Here is a 24,107-nt window from a genome sequence, read left to right as displayed (position 1 = left end):
CAGGAGCAGGACAGTGGTGTTTGTTTGGACGGGGTCAGTTAGTTACAGGGGCCCAGGGAGGTCGCACTGGAAACCGCCCCGAGGTAGGACAGATGACCGAGAACTTCTGAAACGTCGGGAACGTCATCCTAAGCGTGACCAAGGTGGAAAACCACCCCAAGAGCCCGTGTGACAGGAGGGATCCTGAGCTGACAGCAGTGGGAACGGTAGTGGTTTCCTACTGACCGCGTTGCTGTTTGTTCCAAAATATTTTCTTTCGAGACGGCTGAGGAAGGAGGCCGAGGGCACGTGTAAGAAGAAACCCCTCCCTGCGGGCCTTGCGCGCACACAGACCTGCATGGTTCCAGCACCCTGGGGGGGCAAACCCGGCTGGGGACGCCTGACGAGGCAGTCACCCCACGGCTGTTCCCTCTGAGCTGCAAATGCCTCTGGAAACATCCAAACACTATCCCAGAGGGTCCGGACCGTCTGGATCCAGGAGCGGGGAACCTTCCGGAGCCGCCTGCATGCAGCCCGTGGCACCTTAGCCGCTGCCCCCCGCTCAGAGGGTTCCTGTCACCTCTTCCCAACTGAAGAAACGGCACACTGTCAATGTCACAGAAAAAGGCTCCCCATTTCCCAGGGCAGTTATAAAATATTCGATAGTTGAACTGATGCCAAAGTTTTTCACAACCGTGTTGTTAGGAAGGAAAGGGCCCCAAACAGCAGATAAACCACTCTCAGATCCATGTTCTGTTTAACCAAAACACTGCTTCAAAGTTTGCTAAAAAGGACACTTTGCCTGGGCCCAGGCGAGAGAGGTCTTCCTGAAAGCTCAGAATGATGACCACATGGTTTTAAAAATAATTTATTTCATTAAGTAGTTTTAAAAAGACAACATCACCCCAGGACACATGACTATGCATTCAGTGGAACCGGGGCCAACTTATACAAACAAATGGAGAAACAGTCAAAGGCGGCCTAAACTTCAGAAAACAGGAGCAGAAGTCTGCAAAATACGGGCAAATCACTTTAGCTTCCATCTGAATATTTACAAAAATATATAGGACGGCACGGTCAAATTTTAGACAAAACAGATCATCACCATGACTACATCTGTGTTCTGATTTCTTTGAGAATAGAGATGTCTTAAAAATGCCATTTGGTTTTTAGAACAGAATGTATTTTTCTGTCTTACACTTAAGTCGTCTGCTACACAAGTGAAAACACCCTGTGTAACAACCTTTTGAATTTTAAAATCCAAATCTTGGTTCCAATATTCCTGACCTGCCTCTCGTTATCGTGTGAAAGAAATAAGTTTCTGTTTTTTTTTTTTAACATAAATTTAAATTCAGAATATTTACAACTAAAAAATCTCACGTCTACTTCCTATCACTGTATATTCTCAAAAAGTAAGTTCGGGAAAACCAAAAGTGATTTACAAAAGGCACTGAACTCCGCAGAAGCGTTAGAAGTTTTCACTTTGGATAAAACACTGGCAGTGTCCCCAGAACACCGCTGTGAGCAGTCGTCGGTGACACCCAGAGAAACAGCCCTCAGCTCGGCTGCAGCGTCCTGGCACAGAAAGCTCTGTGCGCACAGACCCTCCAGCAGGTACAGCCAAGGGGGAGGGACGACAAACTGCACTAAAGGAACGGAGCTGGGATCAGATACGTCCTCCAAAGTAAACCTTTCTTTTCTGTACCAAAACGCAATGCTCTTTCATAAAGCAAATCCAACTGAAATGTGTTCTAAAATATGGGGTACATTTCGAAACTAGGCAAAGCCTTTCAGATTATTTTATTACCACTGCACTGGCAGCTAAATAAGGTGCACTGTGAAGGTCAAGTGCTGGTGAAAAGGAAATCACCTTCCAGTGACTGCTGGTGAGGGAGCTGTGTGTGACTATTTGCATGGCTCCCAACGGCTAGATTTTTTCCAAGAGAAAAGCTAGTTTCATCCTCTGGTCACTCACTTAAATGACTCAACTTGTAAGTGTCGCTGCAAGTCTCCAACACGTTGAAGGCTCGTTCACTCCTGGATGCCCACCTCGCCACTGTCTAACCAGCGGGGCTGACCAGCAAAGCAGAGAGGCTTTTCTGTCACGAGCCAGGAAGTCAAAGACCCTCCCCAGGAAAGGAAGAGGCACAAAAGTCACCTGTGTTTTAGGAACAGAGCTGAAGTGAGTGCAGCTACTCTCGGGGGACGGGGGCCCGCGGGGCGCCCCGGCCTCTCTGGCGCCCTCCTGTGCCCCTGGGGCAGCTAACTGGAGCCTGTCGCCACCACACTGACGGTTTCCGGGAAATCTGCGTCTGAGTTTGCTTTCACCCACTTCTCTCCAAATATCAGAAAGCGACATTTTATACAGGACACCTGCATCTTCTAAAATTCTTTTACCCTCTAAATGAGGACTGATATTCTTTCTTTGGGTGAAACTTTAGCAATAAACACATTACCTTTCCTTGTTCCTTTTTTCCTTTTTTTTTTTTTTAAACCCAAAGAACAAGCTGACAGCCCCAGCAGCGCGCACGGGCCCTACAAGGCGGCGAGCTGGGCCAGGCGCGCCATCCGGTGGAGGTGGCCCCTGCGAGCGGGGCTGTAGCGCCCGGGACTGCCGCCGCTAGGAGGGCCACCGATGTCCAGCAGCTGAGACTTCACCTTCCCTTTCAGCGAGGGGCTGGGCCAGCTGAGGAAACCGAGAACGGGCGGTCAGCAGGGACGGCGGGGCGGGGTGGGGAGAGCGGAGGCCACAGACCCGGGGGACCGCTGGGGCTCCGGGAGGAGGTGCCTCCCACGTGACTGCGAGCTCACACTACTGCGTCCCGCACGAGGGGCGCGGGACCTGAACGGAACCCTGGCTGCCCGCCCCACCCCCCTCAGCTCCCAGCAGCACCCCTTCTGCTCCGCCACCCCCGGCCACAGGGCGGGGAGCTCCCCCGTGAACCTGGCGACACCGTCCGCCGGGCCGCGGGTACCTCTGTCTGTCCGCGGGCGAGTAGCGCAGCACGGCACTCCTCCACCTGTGCAGGGCCGGGTACTGGTGAGGGTCCACGTCCGCACACTCCAGGGCTGCCAGAACATCGCGATCCAGTTTTGACGGCTCTTCTCTAGAAGGTGCGAGAGAAGCAGAACAGCCGTGACCACACACGCACCCGGCGCCACCGCCCCCTTCAGAACCAGCAGAGCAACAGAGGCGTGTGTGAGGGCCCAGCACCCCCACCGCAGGCTCCGGCGGTCCGGCCGACATCCAGGCAGCGGGGGGACGCACTGCCCGCGGGAGGAGACCCCGGCCCCGGCCCTGCTGGGAAGATGCGCTCTGCGTACCCCCTCCAGGATGATGGAGCAGAAGGTGGGACGGGCCATCGGCCGGGCAACTGAGACCGACCCCAAGACGACCTCTCTTCCAAAAACAAACTAAACCCACAGGACAGCTCAGTGATTGTGGGAAGCACAGCGGCTGCAAGGACGAGTGAGCAAGGAGACCGCTGTCTCCCACCGGCCTGGAGGACACCCGAGGAGCCATATAGACTCGCGAGGGAGACAGAACCACAAGTGCCCGTCAGGCAGGCCAGGGTGGACGGAACCGTCCGGGAATCACACAGTGGCGCCCGTGCCCACTGCCCCTCGACATGTGTGTGTGCTTCCCGACTCATACCCAAAAAGGAAGAGGCTCTGGACGGACTCCTTCGAGGCAGGGACCCCCGAGGGCTCAGAACTGCCACCGTGACGGGCCTCTTGTGTGGGACTGTCGGGGTCCAGGCACATGTCAGCCATTCCAGCTGACATTCCGTGCTCTGTCCTTCCTTGGTCATTCCCGAGTTTGTCAGCAGCAAGAGGTCCTAACATGTCACTTTCTGCTGTGTTCACTCTTGATGTCAGGATCCTCTTATCTCTAGTTTTCACAGTTGGACGGGGTGTCTTGTTAGAAAAGCTACTTTGTAGATTCTGCAAATTCAGTTTATCAAACTCCACAGTCAAGCCGGAGACAGGTGACAGGAAGGCATCCTCCCCACTTGGGGCCTTTGGCCTCTTCCCACCCAGGGTCTTGCTGTCACTCGGGGGGCTGCAAAACCCATTTTTGCTGCTGCGGGGACTGGTCGGGGCTGAGGCTTCTATGAGGTCTGTCTTCTGCTCCAAGGGAAGGATGTCACACCCCGAGTCTCCAAAAGCAGCCACCGTGGGCTGGGCGTTGTTTCGGGCTGTGTTTTGCCGGTTTTTGATCTCTTCCAAGCTCATGTCGTCATCTTCATCTAGAAACGCCCTCACAGAGATGGAATTGCTGCACTTCCCGTGACGGCCTGTGAGGGAGAGACGGTATGGATGGGGGCTGTGGGGTGTCACCCTGCACAGCGCAAACCCTGCGATGAGTCACTCCTGCATTCCAAGCCTCCTCCCTCCTCAGATTCCACGACAGAAAACCACTTGCAACATGCCTTAGGAAAGGCAAGCAGGAGCCCGCAGACAGAATGCCAGGCTCCAGGCCCAGCTGTTCCCCCTCACAGGCAGGAAAAGGAGAAGGAAGCCGGCTGGTTGCCACGGATGCGGCCACAGGACGGGCTGCCAGTCCCGCCAGCCGTGGACACACTGCATGTTCTTACCGAGGGCTGAGGCGTCCTCCTGCAGACAGGCTGCATTTTCTCCCATGTCTTGCTGGGGCTTTTTGCCCACTTCCTGCTGGGTGAGATATTCTTCTAGTTTTTGCAGGCCCGCCTGGGAAGACAGATCAACAAAACAGCCCAGAAAGTCCCAGTATTCGACCCAGGGATACCCCAGCTCATGAGCCAGCTGCCTGTAAGAATAAAGCAAATTAACCAGTTGTGAGACCAGAAGAAAAACTCACAGAACTAACTAAACAGAAAAGGGCCATTTGACACTGGAAGTGCCAAAACGGCACCTGCAACCGTGGCTACAATTCCATCTTATCCTAAATTTGGGGCTGAATTAGTGCACTCCACTTCCTGAAGCAGCGCTCCCTCACTGGGTAAGACCCTGTTACAGAGCAAGCCAGGGTCACAGGGAGAAAGGAGGAGACGCCAGCCGAAGTGTACCGCTCACACCGACACTCACGAGCCATCAAAAAAAGGGCAAACGGTAAAACTCCACTAACAGAGGACATTTCGGTTCTCATGAAACCGTACAAAGTCGGAGGTGATTTGGGTTTGGGCCAGACGTGAACATTTAGAGGTCCTTTTCACTTTCAAGCCATAAACCTAAAGCTGGGCACATAGTTTGAGAAAAAGTTCTAAAATGATTCAATTAAGCTTTATTTGCTCACACTGTAAATTAGCTTCTGAACTGTGGAAAACACACTTTTCAGGGGCTTATTTCACTAGCAGCTTCTGGCCACGCCCCCCTCTTGTGTTTCATCTTCTCCATGGCTGTGCGGCACCTTCTCCCACACACTGTCATGCCCCTCGGCCACCCCACCCCCGGGAGGGACTGTTTTAACGGAGACTTTTGCTGCACAAGCTGCAGGGGGCACGTTCGCAAGGAATTAGACCTTAGTGAAAAGGCCTTAAAAGTCTCCAGTCAACGCTTTCTGGGAACTGCTGTTTTGAAAGCGCCAGTCAGCACACGAGGGCACAGCATGCGAGGTGACACCAGCACTCGGCCCTCTGTCACTTTGTGCCCTTTAAGTACCTTCCCACTCTCTCGATGCCTCTCTCCGGATCAGACTTCCTGACGCTGTGGAAGAAGCCCGCTTTCTCTCGAGGCGGGGTTTTCCAGAGTCGGCGAAAATCTTCTGCCTATAACAGAAGTGTGTTGAGCTGCGCTAGGCATCCATGTCACCAGGCAGCCCTCCCCCACCAACCCAGCGCGGGCAACATGCCCACCTGCCCTGGAGCTAAGGGGCCGTGGCTGCGTCCCGGTGAGGCCAGAAGGGACCCTGGCAAGGCCTGGGCTGGGCTGAGGATCAGAGCTGACCCAGGAGGCCCCGAGGGAGACACTGCAGAGCTGTCACCCCCAAGGGCCTTGAGTCGCCTTCCCATCACATGACAGGAAAATAAATATTTGTGCTTTCGGTATTTCATGCAGCTGAATCTAATCCTAACGTTTTTATAGTTTCAGGGAACTAACTATCGATAGTTACAACTTTCTTTTCTTTTTTTTTTTTTTTTTTTGCAGTACGTGGGGCTCTCACTGTTGCAGCCTCTCCCGTCGCGGAGCACAGGCTCCGGACGCGCAGGCTCAGCGGCCATGGCTCACGGGCCCAGCCACTCCGCGGCATGTGGGATCTTCCTGGACCGGGGCACGAACCCGCATCCCCTGCATCGGCAGGTGGACTCTCAACCACTGCACCACCAGGGAAGCCCACAACTTTCTTTTAAGAGGAAAGACTATATACAGGTCAGTGTATGAAGTACCTCAGTCTGGAAGGTGAACACCGGAGTCTGCAAATGGAAGTTTCCTAGTGACAGTACAAATCCAAGGACCCTGGAATGGACAGCCTAGCCACCTGGGCAATATGGTGTGCGAGGGGCCATGGGCACTTGGGGGAGGGGAGTCAGGTGACGCTGGTGTGAGGAGCGCTAGCCCAGGTAAACCTCGCTTCTCGGAAGCACGGCTCGTCACATATCTGCCCTGGCTAATGAAAACAGGGGCAGGCTTCCCTGGTGGCGCAGTGGTTAGGAATCCGCCTGCCAATGCATGGGACATGGGTTTGAGCCCTGGTGCGGGAAGATCCCACGTGCTGCGGAGCAACTAAGCCCGTGCATCACAACTACTGAACTTGCGCTCTAGAGCCCACGAGCCACAACTACTGAGCCCACATGCCGCAACTACTGAAGCCTGAGTGCCTAGAGCCTGTGCTCCACAGCAAGAGAAGCCACCGCTACCCACAACTAGAGAAAGCTCATGTGCAGCAACAAAGACCCAACACAGCCAAAAATAAAAATAATAAAATAAATTAAAAAATAAGTAACTAAATCTTAAAAAATAAATAAAGAAAGAACAGGGTCAAGACACTCGTTTCTCCAGGGAAGTTCTGAAGCCTCACTGACAACTCTCTGGGGTCCTGGTCTCCAGGACCAAGCACAAAGCAAAAGGCTGGAACAACCCAGCATGCTGGTGGGATGGCCAGGAGCTATTCCAGAAGCTTCCACAGATGCTCACCTTGGACGGACTCAGGGGCCCTGCAAAGGCTCGCAGGGTCAGAACGGGGTCTCTGGGGCCACCTCCACCGTGGCCGATGTGAGAGACCTCGCCCGGGTGGTCTGAAGACCACAGCTCCCCGATCACGGGAGAAGACGTGTCCTCTGCCCTCAGGAGGGGCACGTAGTAGTGACCTGGGAGAGGAAACACACCAGGGCTGGACCATCTGCGTGGACAGCCCCACACCCAGTGGATGTCAGGCACCTAGGAACCAGCCTGGGAAACAGCGCGGTTGCTACCCCACGGGCTCTGCACGCGAGTCAGCGATGCTAACGGTGAATAAAAAGGCCGCCACAGCTCCGGAGCCAAAGGACCCGGGCAAGAGGCCAGTCCACGCCGGACTCTTGCACATAACAAGCCCTGCGTTCTTCCTCTGCTGGGAAGTAAAAAGAAGGAGAAGAGGAGGTGGGGCAGCAAACACCTGCTCACCCCCAGGTTCTTACAAGGCAGGACCTGTGAACCAGAGCAGCGGAAGCCAAGCAGAGGAACATTACAAAGAAGACACGTTTGACCCCCTCCCTCCCCAGCTCCCTCTTCTGTTTCGTACGTTACAGTTTTGTATCATTGAACACCTGTCTCCAAACAGACCTAGAATCACAACCTGGAAAGAAGAAAGGCAGCGAAGCCACAGGGATGGGGCGGGGGGCAGGAAAGGCCCAGAGACATCGGGCGAGCGACAGTGGTGGCCGCCGGGCGCCACCACAGGCCTGGCCGACCCCTGCACTAAACGGAGACCAACGGGGAGTCGGGTAGGAATGGCAGCCGAGAGAGAAGTAAGGACGGGCAGACGGGGGAGGCCGAAGAGCCTCAAGCATCCGAGGCCAGGCCATCCAGCGCGCGGGGCCAACTCCTCAAACTGCCCGGAAACAAGGCAGAGGAAGGGCTGGGAAATGCCTCCCGCCCCTGGCTGCCTTCGCGCCCGTGCGGCCTGCGAGCCGGGAGCTTGGGTCCAGAGGCGCCAGGCCCCGAAAGCCGAGTGCGAAGCGCTGCCCCGCAGGCCACGGTCTGAAAGGCCCTCGGCTTGGAGTGTGGCGATCCGGGGCGGCGAGGCCGCAGGGGCGGGGGACCGGCTGGCCGAGGGGCTCCAGGCAGGCCCCTCCCGCCTCCCCGCCGCCCTGCAGGCTGTGCCCGAGGAAGAGGGCCGCGGAGGTCGAGGGGCAAGGCCGTGAGCAACAGACAAATGACAGACGAGTCGGTCTCCCAGGAGCGGGAGGTGCAGCACAGGGTAACTCGGAGGCTCCCAGCAGCCCCCGCTTCACTCCTGCACACAAGGCCCGGCCTAGACGCCGCCCAGGACTTCCCCCACCGTGGGCCGCACCTCGGGCGCCCACTCCCCACTTACCCTTTAAATAGTCTCTAATCCGCTCCTTCAGTTCCACAGATTTATTTTTGCTTCTTTCACAAATAACCTGTTTTAAAAAAACAGAGTACGTGAACGCTCTAAATCTGATTGATCACATCTTCTTATCATTAAAACGATTTCATAAAGGCAAGCTGTAAAGTCAGTGAGACAAGGGTCGTGTCCTAATGCTGAGCATCTCATAAAGCCCACGTTCGAAACGTGTGTGGAACAGCGCAACCCTCCTTCTCGTTCTGTAACGGCTCCGAGGGGCCAGGACAAAGAAGAACCAACTCCGAGATTACAGGCGAATTTTGTCTTCTTTCTTCATGCTGCTCTCCATTTCCTAATTTTCTGCAAGGAAAGGAAATCTTAAGGTGCACCATCAAGTCAGAGCAGAGATGCAGACACGCCCGCACCTTCGGTCTGGGCGCCTCCCTGGCCAGGAGCCTGTCTGCTATGGTTTGGCTGGGTTGATATACAACTCCCATCTAACACGAACACAAGTTTTATTCTTGCAACTACAGGAATCGATGTTCTCAGCCATTAGAGAACTGTGAACATTTTAGCGACAAACAATAAAAAAAAAAAAAAAAAGAACCAATAACCTTAAAATAAGAAGGAAGGAACCACAAAATTACCACCTCCTGCCAGCCTGTGACAGAAACAAACTACAACCGCACAGTGGACCCTTCAAGTAGTGCAAGTATTTTCTTTTAAATTCTGTAACTGATTGTGAGAGATGTCCAACGCTCTAAAAACGTGTTACCAAACAGCACTTTATATTGAGAAAATATACATACACATGCACACAAAAAGTTGAGTCAGATTTATGCAAAATAATGGTAATTTCTGAGTTGCGGAATTGTCCGGTAAATTTTATCCTTTTTACCTGTATTCTAAACTTTCTACAGAAGTGGGCACGACTTACATAATCCTAGCAACTACAGAGGAAGTGGCACTGCCAGAATCGGGCCTTACAGATTCTACTTCCAAAGGGCTGGCAGGTCCAGGCCAGCTCACAATTCCAATGCCTGGTACAAATTAACCATCTTCCAGTTCTTTTCAGGCCCACTCTCCTCTCCACCTCACTGCAAGGAGGCACCTCTGCCCTCTCTAAGGCACATGTGCCCAACTGCTGACAGATCATGACAAGGCCTGTTTCCTAAGGCTTGTGTGGGCCAGGTGAGAGTACCGGGGAGGGGCTCAGGACAGCACCTGGTGCACACTGAGCTCAACACATGTCAGCTACTTTCAGCAGCAGCATCCTCACCAGCACGTTACCCCACCACCATCACCATCTCCACCATCCATCAACCAGTCACCATCAGCCTCACCAGCGCCATCCTCACCACCACGGCTCTCACCAGCAGCAGCATGAGTGCCACCTCCTCTGCTCTCTCTGACCCTGGTCAGCTGAAGTACTCACAGAGGGAACGTGACAAAAGACGGTGAGCTGCTGAGAACAACCTGACCACCAGTTTCAGGAAAATAAAAGCAGCAAACAGGCAGTTCACTCCCTCCTGGCTTTACAGAGGCATCTTCTTCACAGAGTACATCTTACTCAACAATTAGGGTTCTAAGATGTGCCACAAGGCAAACACAGTCACACAGAGTTACCTGAGCGGTCACAATAGCTGTGATCGCAGACTGTAATTTTATGCATTTTCATTTCTAACACTATGTAGTAATAGCATTTTAATAGGTACTTACATCTTCAGGTGTTTTATCATATTTATTTCTTGGGTTTTTTACAATCAAAGGGTGTGAAGAGAGCACATTGACCACATCAGCGTTTCCAAACTTACAAGCAAAATGCAATGGTGTGTCGTAGCCCTGAGAGAGATGAAAAGGAAGAACACTTACTTCTTATACACACTCTTTTGCTTCCTAAGGTTGCTTTAAGGTAAAAATAGGTATTTAGTAAAACAAACAATCAAACAAAAACACTCAAAAATAAAAGACTGTAAAAAGACAGTGCTTTTATAACTGAAAAGCAACTGGCTTGCTGGCACACACCCACTTTACGCCAGGGCGTGAGCCCGGCACAACGTCCCAGTCCCTGCGTGTCTAGTGCCTGTGGGAAGCTTGCAACAGAGCTAGGGTGTAACACCTGCTCAGCAAACGGCAGCTCTAACGACTCAGGGCCCTGTACAGTGTCTTAAAATCAATGTTCAAAAAGCAAAATAAACAGATGAAGACAACCTCCAGAATGAAGCAAAGACCACGATCTGGTCTGTGCTCAGAACTTTCTCTAGTCGCTAATGTTGCAGCAAACGAAACTCTCCCCTCCTGACTTCACGAGGTTTTCCAGTGCTGACCTGCCCCTGGTGGCATCCTTCCCCAGGCTGCCCGCAGACCAGCAGGCCCCCGAGCTGTGGAGCCACCACCTCCGGCACCTTCACCTGGACAGCCTCAGGCTCAGAGGCAGCACATCCCAAACAGAACCCGCTCAAGTCCACCTGCGGCCACCGCACGTTCCAGCCCTCAGGTCCCTCCCTCCGGACGCCACGCTGCATTCGCCCAGAGCTTCTCCCCCAGCTCCAGCCCCCACTCCACTAGGCGACCCCGGGGGCCTTGTGCAAGCAAATACCCTCAGGCTGGCTCCGATCCCTGCTCCACACCTTCTAGGGGCATCTCGCTACCTCAACATCCTGTCGGCACCACCACTCCCTCTCCCACACAGTCAGCCGCCGGGGCTCCGCGGGCCACCCAGGCCCTGCCAGCACCCCCGGCCGGCCTTCCACAGCTGCAGACGGCACAGGAAGAACGAGCAGAGCTATGCTCCAGTCAGGCGCTTCCTGGTCCACGGTCTACCTGAGTCGCCTCCAGCCCTGCGGCCCAGGCTCCAGCATCGGCGCAGCTCCCGGCCAGCCCCACAGGGCCCGGGCCGCTGCACGTCAGGGCGGCCGCGTCCACTCGGCGTTCAGGGCATCAGACCACAACATGCCCCCCACACCCCTTTCCTCCTGGCCACCCCTCTCCCTCACCCACACAACGTCCTTCTCTAACCTGCTCCGAGCCCCGCCAACGTGACCCCAGCCTCTGCCCCATTCCCGCGCGGCCGGCGGGCTGTGGGCCCTCCCGCCACGCCTGGTGACCCCGCTTTTCCTCCACACCACACCCTCTGGGGAGCCCCCGGCCTTGCTACACAGTCCAGGCCCTTGAAGCGATTCCTACTCTTAGCGCCTATGGTCAGGGGATGTGACCTGTAACATCTAGTTTCAAGAATTTATTCAGTGGTCTCTGTGGATCCACAGGTGCGTATTTTCAACAAGCGCTGCAGGCATTAAGAGAAGACTGTATTTCCCGCAGGGCACATGTCCTTCATCGCGTGTAGGAGCTACACTTCCCGACTGAAGTGTCGTACAGCCTTACTGTGTTCACACTTAGTCTCGTACACTTGGATTTTGTTCCTTCTGCCCTATTTCACACTTACTATTGCTTTCATGTAACTACCGTTTTCTCTTTTATGCCCTTCTTTAATTTTGCTAGCATGGCCAAATTTATCTCCATTCCCCCTTTTCTTTCTTGCTAATTGAAAAGTTATTCTTGCTTGCAGTTCTAGGGTTCAATGTATCATATTCAGTATGTTACGAAATAATACAATAGGCTTTTTTTAATTCCCTCTCCTGCCCACCACGACTTCTCACACCCCTAGGTTTCTCTCAGAAACAATCCTTGGTTCTCAGCCATCTCTGGGTTTTCCCTCATATAAATATGTAAAAACTCTTCTGTTTCAAGAATCCTTACTTAAGCTTTGTGCACCATCTCCCCACTGGAACTTCCCTGGCTGTCCAGGGGTAAAGAATTCGCCTTCCAATGCAGGGCACGTGGGTTCGATCCCTGGTCGGGGAGCTAAGATGCCACGTGCCACGGGGCAACGAATCCCGCGTGCTGCAGCGACTGAGCCCACACGTCTTAGAGAGAGAAAAACCCAATGCCACAACTAGAGAGAAGCTCGGGCACCGCAACAAAAGATCCCGCATGCCGCAACTAAGACCTGACGCGGCCAAAATAAATAAATAAATGAAATAAAAATTTAAAGAAAGACATATCTAGGACACTAGACTACAAGGCACCAAAACCTTTCTACGTCCTTCTCCCTTTAACTTTGTGGCACTCGCCCACCCTCCTATCAGCCTGGGACTCTCTGAACAAAGGCCAGGAGGGACGTGTCCTGGGGACGGCTCCACCCCAGCTGGGACCCCGGCGCGCCAGCCAGCGGGGGTGCACTTCTCACGTGTGAGCGGGTCTGGGTCCAACCGTATCTTTCTGAGCTCTCTGACCTCAACAAACGCACATCTCCTCTGAGCTGACGCAGTGCAGGGACGCGGTAAATAAACACCCAAACACTGTTTCCACCCTGAGCCCGGCTACGAGGCGCACCACTCTGTCAGGGGTGTTGAGGTACAGGTCCACCACGTAGCAGATGCGTTTCTCCAGCATATGCGGCTCGTCGTCCGGGTACATGAGCCGCATAAACTCGGGGTTCTCCAGCGTCTCCAGGGTCAGCTGGCACAGGGCAGCCTGGTTCTCTTTGGCAGCAACATGCATGACGTTGTACCGACATCCTTCCTGGAACAAAACCACAGATTTTGGGCTTCACTTTCATCACCGCAGTCTTGATGCTAATGATGCTGGAAGCAGGCTTACCTGTACGATGGTCGGGTTGTCCCCCGAACCAATCAGATACCGGGGATTACTCCAGATAAGGTCGGAAAAGGTGTCTTCCTCTCCCTTCTCCACAGCTTTCCGAAGTTTGGCCGTGAGATCTTGTGTACGAGGACTTTTATAACTGTTTGCTCGCTCTTTGCTTGCTGTTTCTGAATCAGACAAGTACAACCCATCTGTTAAGAGACAGAATTTAAGAACATGTAAGTTCACATTTTCTCATCATCCACTATGCGCTTCGCTGAGGGCAAGAAAAATCTTTCCCACAGAGGCTGACGATCTCCTTGTAGTGAAAAGTAAGAAACAAGATGATCCACAGCAGACGGACGTGTGTCCCAGGCCGCGGCAGCGAGGGAAGGGCTCTGCGGAGAAGGCGGGGGAGGAGTGCGAGGGCACGCGGGCAGGACGCCACCCACACTCGCGAGGGGCCTTCCAAGAGCCAGGAGCACCCCCAGAAAGGCAGGGAGCCAGGAGGGACTTCTGCCGAATCACGACACCTGCGGAGGTAGGAAGGCTATCTTGAGGAACCTTCACCAAGTGTGAGGGGCCTCTAAGCGCCCCAAATCACTCTGGCCTCCGTGAGGTGGCACACGGACTCTCGATCCAAGGTCAACCGTCTGCAAGGAAAGGCGCATCCTCGGGAGCCCCAGCCAGCCTGGGGAGCAGAGCAGCCGTGAGCCCATGGAGCGGAGGGGACCAGACGAGGCTGGGATGCCGGGGTTCTGTACGATGCTGACAGCAAAGGCCCCTCACAAGACCCTGGTCCTGAGCTGGGAGTGGCGCTGGCCAGCTTTCTGGCTGGACGGTTCAGCCACCGCAGAATCGTCTGCAGCCAAGCAGGTGCCACAGTCCTAGAAGGAGGTGTAGCTTCACGGGGGGAAGTAGAAAGGTCTCAGCACCTAAAAAGGCCCTGAACCCAACAGGCCACAGGGACAAGAGTGTGACAAAGGGGACAGAACAGAAGGCGATGGAGGCCCTTTCGTGGCTTCTCCCACTGTCCCCTCAGCAGCTGCCCGACCCACCTGGCCCCTGCCACCTCCACCCAGACCAGCCTACCGACCCAGCCTCCTCCGGCTGCTCCACGGCCTGGGCCTCAGCTCTCTGTTCCCAGCAAACCAGGCTGCTCTCAAAGGTGGAGAGAACTAGTTACCAGGAAGGAGGGAACAAAATACCCAGGAGTGAATCTGACAGTAACGCCGGACAATTTACCTGTTAACCCACCACTGCTAAAGAGCGGCACTGTTTTCACAGGAGAAAGTGCTGAAGTTTTGCTTGGAGAAGGGAAATAATCACAAGTTCCTCTAGCAAATTTCTCTGCATCTTCTCTGCTTGTAAAAGCCTTAAATCGGGATCCTTTGATCATTTTGACAGCTTGCAAGGCTTCCTTCTTGTCTTCATAAACATGAATCCTTTCTGTGTGGGAAAAGCAGAGACGAGGAACTGCAGCCACCGTCACTTAGTTCACACTTGAAGCCCTGGGTTTGGTAACTAACGACTGTTAGCCAGTGGTCTGGTTTTTCTCTTATTAATATTTCAGAGTTTTAATCTTCAAGAAAAAAGGCTTTAGTCAGTGAAAAGAACACAATAACTTTGATCATATGTATGTACATGGATATAAATGATACATATTTTGTACCTGTATATGTAGTTTTTATATCCAAGGATACTATTCCATACCAAAAAATAAAATTTTTGGACCAATGATCTAAATAAAAATAATTTTAAAAAGTAAGTAAAAAACTATGACTAGGGACTTCCCTGGTGGTCCAGTGGTTAAGAATCTGCCTTCCAATGCAGAGGATGTGGGTTTGATCCCTGGTCAGGGAAGTAAGATCCCACAGGCCGTGGGGCAGCTAAGCCCATGCGCCACAACTACTGAGCCTGCGCTCTAGAGCCCGCGAGCCACAACTACTGAGCCTGTGAGCCACAACTACTGAGCCCGCGAGCCACAACTACTGAGTCCACATGCCTAGAGCCCGTGCTCCGCAACAAGAGAAGCTACCACAATGAGAAGCCCGCGCACTGCAATGAAGAGTAGCCCCCACTCACAGCAACTAGAGAAAGCCCGCGTGCAGCAACGAAGACCCAATGCAGCCAAAAATAAATACATGAATGAATAAATTTATTTTAAAAAAAAGGGAGGGAGATGGTTAATCAAAAAATGGAGCCAGCCCATAAATATTTGTAAGTGAAGTATGTCCCCATAGAATCCAATTTTCTTAATTTCTAAAACTTTCCATATAGATTTACAAAAAATTCAGGAACATTCTATATAAAAATGCTAAAAATGGTTAATTTGGAGTGATGAGACTATGGTGATTAAAGTCTTCTTTCTTCTCCTCTGTAGTCTGTGATTTTCAAAACCCCTCTCCCCCTGCTGTCCACGTACCACCTGTGTAAGAACCACAGCGCTGGTCACATTACCATTTCTCGCCGGGGTGTCCTCGTACGCTGGGCACACCCCATAGTATAGAGGCGGCTCTGCAGAGGCCCGCAGCATGGCTTTGTGGCTGCCGACCCCGGCCAAGGCACTGAAAGGCACTGAGCAGGTCTCAGACGTCACGGCATCTTCCTCCGGAGGATTCAAGCCCACACTATAACCAAAATCTCTGTCTTCAGAAAAGCTGACCCGCTCAGCCGGGCTCCCTACCGCAGACTTCACAACCCTTTGTGTGTCCTGGCCCAGGGCCGGGGCACCTGCAGTGGCGTGGTCTGGAGGGTGGGAAGGCAGTGTACTGTGCTCTAATAAAGCCCGAGCCAACTTTTTCTCAAAAATAAACCTTGTGGTTGATGTAATGGGTCCACATTTCAATCCAGCTTTGATAACTTCTTCTCTAAGGTCATCTGGATTCAGGAGTTTCAATCGAGCCAAGATGGTATCCATTGTCATTTCACCTAGGCCCAAGACAACAAAAATCAATCTGATGGCTGTAAAGTACATCTTCTCTTAAACGAATTCAGCAAAGTTGCAGGATGCAAGATTAATGCACAGAAATGTTACTTTTTTATACACTGATAATGAACTACCAGAAAGAAAAAGTAAAAAATAAATCCCGTTTAAAATCACATCAAAAAGAATAAAATGCCTAGGAATAAACTTAACCAAGGAGGTGAAGACCTGAATAGACAGTTCTCCAAAGAAGACATACAGATGGCCAACAGGCACATGCAAAGGTGCTCAACATCACTAATTATTAGAGAAATTCAAGTCAAAACCACAATGAGATATCACCTCACACTGGTCAGAACGGCCATCATTAAAAAGCCTACAAATGATAAATGCTGGAGAGGGTGTGGAGAAAAGGGAACCCTCTTGCACTGTTGGTGGGAATGTAAATTGGTGCAGCCACTATGGAGGATACTATGGAGGTTCCTCAAAAAACTAAAAATAGGGACTTCCCTGGTGGTCCAGTGGTTAAGAAGCCGCCTTCCAATGCAGGGGATGTGGGTTCAATCCCTGGTCAGGGAACTAAGATCCCACATGCCGCCAGGCAACTAAGCCCATGCACTCTAGAGCCCTCACGCCACAACTAGAGAGAAGCCTATGCACCGCAACGAAAGGTCCCGCATGCTGCAACAAAGATCCCAAGTGCTGCAACTAAGACCGATGCAGCCAAATTAAATAAATAAATAGATAGACAGAACTACCATATGATCCAGCAATTCCACTCTTAGAAAGAAAACAAAAACATTAATTTGAAAAACTATGTGCACCCCAATGTTCATAGCAGCATTATTTACAATAGCCAAGATATGGAAGCAACCTAAGTGTCCATCAACAGATCAATGGATAAAGATGTGGCGTGTACACACAATGGAATACTACTAAGCTATAAAAAAGAATGAAATCCTGCCATTGGCGGCAACATGGATGGACAAGGAGGGTATTATGCTAAGTGAAGTAAGTCAGACAGAGAAAGACAAATACTGTGTGTAATCACGAATGTGTGGAATCTAAAAAATAAAACAAACTAGTGAATACAACAAAAAAGAAACAGACTCACAGATTTAGGGACCTAGTGGTTACCAGTGGGGAGAGAAGAGAGGGGAGGGGCAAGATAGGGGTGCGGGATTAAGAGATGTCTATGTATAAACTAGACAAGGAATGAGGATAGATTGTACAGCACAGGAAATTATAGCCATTATCTTGTAATAACTTTTAATGGAGTACAATCTAAAAATACTGAATCACTATGCTGTAACCTGAACCTAATATGATATTGTAAATCAACTATACTTCAATTTTTAAAAAGTGGCAAAAACGCTCGCTTCAGGGAATTCCCTGGCAGTACAGTGGTTAGGACTCCATGTTTCCATTGCAGGGGGTTCAATCCCTAGTCGTGGAACTAAGATCCTGCAAGCCTCGTGGCACAGCCAAAAAAAAAAAAAAAAGCCGGCTTCAAAGTTTCATTTCAATCCACTATTTCCCCATATTCTCTGGAGTCTATGAACTTTCTATGAGAATTTTCATTAGGTTTTTGTTTCCGGATTTATAACAATCTAAACAAGATTAAGATAGGCAGTGTCTGGTTCATTCGGATAAGAATCTTACAGCCCAGTGTCATGACGTGATCTGATCACACCAACATTCTAGGGAGGTCAGCATGCTGGGCAAACGGGCACGCCCATCAGCTGTCACCTGCAGTGTGATTAGGAACAAATCCCCAGGAAAGCAACTGGATAACATGCGTCAAAACTCCAACTGCAGAAAGTTATCCTACGGATACATTTGCACTTTATTTCATAAGTCATGAGAAATTATGCAAAGATTTAAACAGAAGAGCATACAGATAGCTCCACAGTCATTTTGCTAATACTGAAAACAAACAGCTAATGTTTAACGTCTGGGGGGCTTCCCACATGCCTGGTTCTGTCCTAAGCACCCTGCCTGCACGAAATTATTTAAAATTCACGAAACTCCACATGGAGATTTTTCACCACTGCTCACTCCTGCTTTACAGATGGAGATCCTAAATCAGAGAAGCTAAGTAAACTTGTTCAAGTTATTCAGCCACCAAGCAAGTGGATGTGAACTGCAGCTGGAGCTTTAATCAATATATTTACAGAAAGAGCAGTTAAATCTATGGGGTAGAGGTTTAAGCATGGTCAGCCAGAATTGGGGAGAAGGTAAGAAATGACAGGGTACAGGCCACTGCTGCAGTTAATGGGGCTGGAGATGAGCGCTCAGACTAGAGAAAAAGGATGTCTCGACCACAGATTAGATGTTGGGGTCGGTGGCGGCGGGGTGGGGTGGGGTGTCTGAGGGATTGCAGTCAGCCTACGATAATACCTAGGTTTCCAGCCTGGATGCTTAGAAAGAGATTCTGCCCAAGGCAGAGAATATGAAAGAACAAACGGGGATTTAGGCGTTGAGCATTAGAAACACCCACTGCACATCAAGTGGGCATTCTGATTTTCAAGTCTGAGATTCAGAAGATAAGCTCAGAGTGAGAAAAACAGCTCCGGGAGTCATGAGCCCATAGGTGGTGGTTATAACCCAGGGATAACAAGGAACACACATGGCCGGTAAGCCAAGAATGGGATCTGAGTAACAATAGAGATTGAAAGACAGGTGAGAAAGAAGACAGACTTGAAGAGGCGATCAAGAAAGAACCGGATGTGTTAATACTGTGTATCAGTGAAGCTAGAGTAGAGGCTTTTAGGAGGTGTTTACAGATGAAATTATAGGATATCCCAGGATTGGCTTTAAATTACTCCAGGAGAGCAAAACAGAGGGGGCAGTGACAGAAAAAACAAGACTCACAAAATACTAATACCTAATACTTGCAGCTGGATGATGGAAATTTCTGCATATTTCTTTTTTAATAACTTTTTATGATACCACCCTACCCCCTCCAAGATTTCAAAAATGGCTATTACTTATTTTAAACAGTGAATGTATTGCACAGCGCCCTCTAGAGCTGCCAAAGAACATGAAGGGGGAGGCCAACTGACCACAGGATTCCACTCAGGGAGCACCCCTAAGGGTAGTCTCTGAATATTGGGCATAAGGGCAACAGAAGTGGTAAGGAACTGATATGAAAGGTACAGGACAGGCTGAAGCCACATGCAAGGCAAAGTCTGAGGGGTAGGGGCGACTAGGGCAGATGCTAGGAATAAACAGAGAGGAATCCACCCGATCCTGGTAATATTCTCTTCTGCATACCCTCCCTGTGTGTTTACTCAAAAGCTACCTTTTTTCCCAGTAAATTTATTTACTTATTTATTTATTTATTTATTTATGGCTGTGTTGGGTCTTCATTGCTGCAAGTGGGCTTTTCTCTAGTTGAAGCGAGCAGGGGCCACTCTTCGTTGCGGTGCGCGGGCTTCTCATTGTGGTGGCTTCTCTTGTTGCGGAGCATGGGCTCTAGGCACGCGGGCTTCAGTAGTTGTGGCTCGCGGGCTCTAGAGTGCAGGCTCAGTAGTTGTGGTGCATGGGCTTAGTTGCTCTGTGGCACCTGGGATATCCTTCCAAACCAGAGCTCGAACCCATGTCCCCTACATTGGCAGGCAGATTCTTAACCACTGCACCACCAGGGAAGTCCTAAAAGCTACCTTTTTAAGACAGGCTAGTCTGAAGGGGTTCTGTCCTTGTAATCAAGCAAGCCCTAAATGGAACAATTACATTACATTATATCACTAACTGGGTGAGCTTGGGCAAGTTACGTAACTCTAAGCCACAGTTTCCTCATCTATAAAAAAGACATAACAACAGCTCTACTTCTTAGCTTGTAATGAGAATTAGATAAAATAATGGATGTGTTTGACACTGACAAATTATCCATTAATGTCAGTTAGGGCTACGAAGTTATCAAGTAATACAGACTTATCAGCCTTGGAGAATACATAGCGTGCTAGAAAGTCAACTTGAATAAAGACAAACATGTACACTCTTTCTAACATTCTTTTTTTTTTTTTTAATTTTTGGCTGCGTTGGGTATTCGTTGCTGTGTGCGGGGCTTTCTCTAATTGCGGCTAGTGGGGGCTGCTCTTCCTTGTGGTGCGTGGGCTCTAGACACGCGGACTTCAGTAATTGTGGCACATGGGCTTAGTAGTTGTGGCTTGCAGGCTCAGTAGTTGTGGAGCACGGGCTTATTAGTTCCTCTGCGGCATGTGGGATCTTCCCGGACCAGGGCTCGAACCCGTGTCCCCGGCATTGGCAGGTGGATTCTTAACCGCTGCGCCACCAGGGACACCCTGTTACTAATATTCTTAATACAATAAACAAGTATCTGCTCACGTGTGAAAAAGAAACAAAGGATAAAGCAGAAAATAATGAGACTGCTTAGCTTCAGGGGAGGGTGTGAACCAGACAGTAAGGACAGAGGGCAGGGGGAGCAGCACTTCTGAATACGCCTTTACATGTTCTGACCTTTAGAAGCATGTTTAATTCACATACACAAAAAATACGTGGATAAACAAATAGACAGGGGGAGACCCCCAAGTGGAATGCAAACCAAAACAAATTCGCTCAAGGGTGTTACAAGTTCGTATCATAATGAGTGGGGGAGAAGGAACGTACTAACTGAAAGATAACAGCACGCGACCACATCCTCTAAGGGTAAAGACAGAGGAAGGACAGACAAACACTATACTCTAGCTGGCAGGTGGGTTTTCACAGTGGTATAGGTGAGCAATTCCGAAGCTATCTTATGTGTGCTCTAGGAACCAGCAAATAATTGTATATACTGTGGCTAATGAGAGCCAGTCTCCTCACTGAGAAGGGAGAAGCCTTCAGCAAACTTCTGTAAAGGGCTAGGGAGTAAATTTTGAGTCTTTGTGAGCCTAAGTCCCCCCAAACACTCAAGAGCCACAGAAGGAAAAATATGGCTGTGTTCCAAAAACAGGTGCGGGCAGGATCTGGCCCGTGGGCCACCGTTTGCTGACCCTGGGCTGGAATTAGAAGTGTCTGCCAGACATCCATCCACTGACTGATAGATAGAAGACAGAGATGTAAAGGTACAGGTATAGGAAACTGAGGTAGGACTGCAGACTGGATAATACTTCCTGGCTTTCCTACTTGTAGTGATTATGTAAGATACTAACGTTGGGGAACCTAAGTGGATTTCTTTAACTGTTTATTTTGTAATAATAATAAACACAAGAAGTTGAAAAACAGTACAGAGAGGTCCTGTGGACCCATCACGTGGCTTCCCTCAGTGGCACACCGTAAACACTGCAGTGCGTCATCCAAACCAGGCAGCTGACCCTGGCGCAGCATAGCGAACTAGACCGTGGCCTCACCAGGTTCTGCAGTCACTCTCCTCTTGTGGCTCTCCGTATGTAATCCCATGATCGTTTATCACATGTAGAGCTTCACATGGACATGACTGGTTCCTGAACTGTTCCATCACCACAAAGATCTCCCTCCTGCTGACCTTTTACTGTCATGTCCAACCTCCGCCACTGTCCCCTACCCTCGGCAACCACTGACTTGTCCTCTGTCGTTATAATACTTCCATTTCAAGAATGTTACATAAATGGAATTGTACACTACAGACTTTCTGAGACCGGCTTTTTTCACTCAGCGTAATGCCCTTGAGCTCCACCCAAGCTGCTGACGGATCAACAGTTCTGCCTCACTGCTGAGCAGCATTCCACAGCTCGGAGGTGCCAGTTTTACCATTCACCCCTCGAGACACAACCGGGCTGTTTCCAGTTCTTGGCAATTACAAATAAAGCTATAAACAATCGCATATGGGTTTTTGTGTGAAAATAAGTTTTCGTCCTTCTAGGATAATGTGCAGGAGTACAGTACAGGTTCAACTATTTGAGAAACTGGCAGTCTGACCTCAGAATGGCCGCACCTTTAAAATTTCTACCAGCAGCAAATGAGACCCAGTTTCTCAGCATTTCCACCAGCATTACCAAATGTCATCGGTATTTTTTATCTTAGCCATTCTCATAGGTGTGTGGTGATATCTCATTGTAAGTTCGATTTGTATTTCACTGCTGGCTGGTGATGTCGAACATCTTTTCACATGTGTTTATTTGCTCTGTATTAATGACTTAGAAATGAAAGCTAAAAATTAAAAAAGAATTTAATGAATAAGGCACTCGAAACTCTAATCTCGTAGCCCCAGACCCCACTGGCCTCACACGTCCTTTAGCTTTAGGGTCTGCAAGCCTTTCGACTCTGGCGTCCTGCGCTGGGTTCTCTGGCACGGTGTCGACAGTGTAACTGGACAACTGAGCATGCTGTTTCCTAAAAGTACCGCCTGAAACTTTCTTAAGGGGATGAGAGAAGGTAGGACAATCAGCATCTCAACAGGTTGGAAGGCAAGCTGGACCTCGCGTCAACAGGCCTACGTCCCCACCTGGCTTCTGCCTTGGACCTGTGTCATCTTTGCCGAGCAGGACCTTCCTGGAGCCTGTTTCCTCAGCTGTAAAAACTAAGTCACCCATAAGGACGGCTTTAGCCCTGAGAGTTCAAGGTGGGTCATCAACTATGCTTTCTGCTAATAAAATTTCATCTTCTTATCAGGGTACTTGAGGAGCTCTTGCTTATCCTCCAGGAAGAAACCAGACTTGCGGGTAAGAGGGTGAATGAAAACTGAACGAAGGCGCGTTCCGGATGCGCGCAGGGCGCACACGGTCTTCTCAGTCAAATCAGGGGGTCAAACAAGCAAAACTGCGCACAGACGCGGCACCCAGGCTCCCATCCTCTACTCTCTCCCACTGTCTGTGCGCGGAAGACTCGTGACTTTTACTCCAGGTCTTTTCCCAGAACCCCCGACTCAGGCCGGGGAGGAGAGCCCCGGGAGGCGGGAGGAGAGGGGTGCGGAAGCCCGGGGGGGCCCGGGCTGGGGAAGAGGGGGCTGAGGATCCAGGCCGGGGAGGGGCGCGGGCCCACCGGCGGACCGGCCTTACCTGGATCAGGGACTGGGCCCGCGGCCGCGCAGGGCGGCGGGTCGGGGGGCCCGCTCCGGCCCAGGCCCCGCGGCCGCCTGTCCAGCCGCCGCACCAGCCAGCGCACCGCGATCAACAGCACCGAGGCGCCCAGCAGCTCCCAGGCCAGCGCCGCCCACTCGGCCGCCGCCAGCCGCGGCCACAGCATCGCCGCCGTTCGTCCTGTCGCCGTTGCCGTCGCCGCAGCCGCCGCCGCCGCCCAGGTCCGCCCGCCCGAGGACCCCGCGTGCCGGGCTGCCTGCGCCACTGCCTGACGGCGCCGCGCCCGGGGACGGCCGGCGCGGGGCCGGGTCTGCACGCGCGAGACAGGGCGCTCGCCTCCGCGCCCGGCGGCCCGACGGAGGAGCGCGACCGCAGACCCTGCAGGCGCGGGGCCGGTGAGGACGCTGTCAGGCAGTCGCGCGGGCAGCCGGCACGCGGGGTCCTCGGGCGGGCGGACGGCCCCCCGGGGCGGGTCCAGCGGTCCCTGAGGCCCGGGGCGGGGTGTCCGGGGGAGGGGTCGTCCTGGGCCGTGCGGTCCGCGAGGATGCCGCGCTGGGGCTTCAACCCGCAGGCTGGCCGGGCCCAGGTTCCGGTCGCGGCGGGACCACAGATGAACAGCTCCGGTTTCCCTGGAAACAACCAGCTTTGTGTTGCGCTGGGTGGAAACTTGGCTGCTTCGGCAGGTAAAAGCGACCAAGATCCTACAGGCGAACGTCGGGTATGTTACTCTCACGGACACACTTTCAAACAGCAGAGGTTCTGACAGCTTGGGATTCTAGAGAACGAGTTTCTCCGCCGAAGCAAGCCGACTTTCCAGCCGCAGCGTGACTCCTGTTAACTTTGCAGCAGACTCGTCTCTGCGTCTGGCTTATCAGGCTCTGATTACTCTCTTAGCCGGAGTAGGTTACTTTCTCACCACCCTAGCCCTGTGGGCACCCACAGCTTCCCAGAAACGGATGCACAGCTGTACCTAAGGTGTCAGGCTCCACGCTGTGTGACCCTATTCACTGGACGTTCACGCAAAGGGACAGGCAGGGGAGTGGTCGCCGCGGGCGGGGGAGGGGCTGACTAT

At 51.7% G+C, this 24,107-nt stretch overlaps 1 protein-coding gene across 2 annotated transcripts; it reads right to left on the bottom strand.

Annotated features, from left to right (window-relative positions):
- Positions 1 to 831: 831 nt before the first annotated feature.
- Positions 832 to 23,240, bottom strand: ANKLE2 (ankyrin repeat and LEM domain containing 2). Of its 2 annotated transcripts, XM_022598156.2 has the most exons (13): positions 23,015 to 23,240; positions 15,569 to 16,039; positions 14,354 to 14,557; positions 13,127 to 13,320; positions 12,860 to 13,048; positions 10,184 to 10,306; positions 8,474 to 8,540; positions 7,093 to 7,265; positions 5,620 to 5,726; positions 4,578 to 4,768; positions 3,635 to 4,277; positions 2,955 to 3,086; positions 832 to 2,665 (listed from the first exon to the last, which is right to left on the bottom strand). In XM_022598156.2, the coding sequence occupies exons 1-13, from the start codon at positions 23,199 to 23,201 to the stop codon at positions 2,515 to 2,517; spliced, it is 2,832 nt and encodes a 943-aa protein (XP_022453864.2). In that variant the 5' UTR covers positions 23,202 to 23,240; the 3' UTR covers positions 832 to 2,514. The 2 variants fall into 2 exon arrangements, with proteins under 2 accessions (XP_022453864.2, XP_022453865.2); XM_022598157.2 differs by lacking the exon at positions 15,569 to 16,039.
- Positions 23,241 to 24,107: the final 867 nt, after the last annotated feature.

Source organism: Delphinapterus leucas, chromosome 14, assembly GCF_059928025.1.
Source record: "Delphinapterus leucas isolate spDelLeu-1000000601 "Yukka" chromosome 14, BTC_Dleu_Yukka2, whole genome shotgun sequence".
Classification (NCBI taxonomy): domain Eukaryota; kingdom Metazoa; phylum Chordata; class Mammalia; order Artiodactyla; family Monodontidae; genus Delphinapterus; species Delphinapterus leucas.
Note: the sequence above shows the minus strand (reverse complement) of the source record. Positions and strands in the feature narration are given on the sequence as shown.

Bases quoted from the DNA above. Each gene is read 5' to 3' on its own strand.
- ANKLE2 (XM_022598156.2), bottom strand. From the start codon at position 23,201: ATGCTGTGGCCGCGGCTGGCGGCGGCCGAGTGGGCGGCGCTGGCCTGG. The intron at 14,558-15,568 runs GTAATGTGACCA...TTTCCCACACAG, and splicing joins GGACACCCCGGCGAGAAATG to AAAGGATTCATGTTTATGAA. The intron at 3,087-3,634 runs GTATGAGTCGGG...CGCACCTTCTAG, and splicing joins CAGAGCCTCTTCCTTTTTGG to AGAAGAGCCGTCAAAACTGG.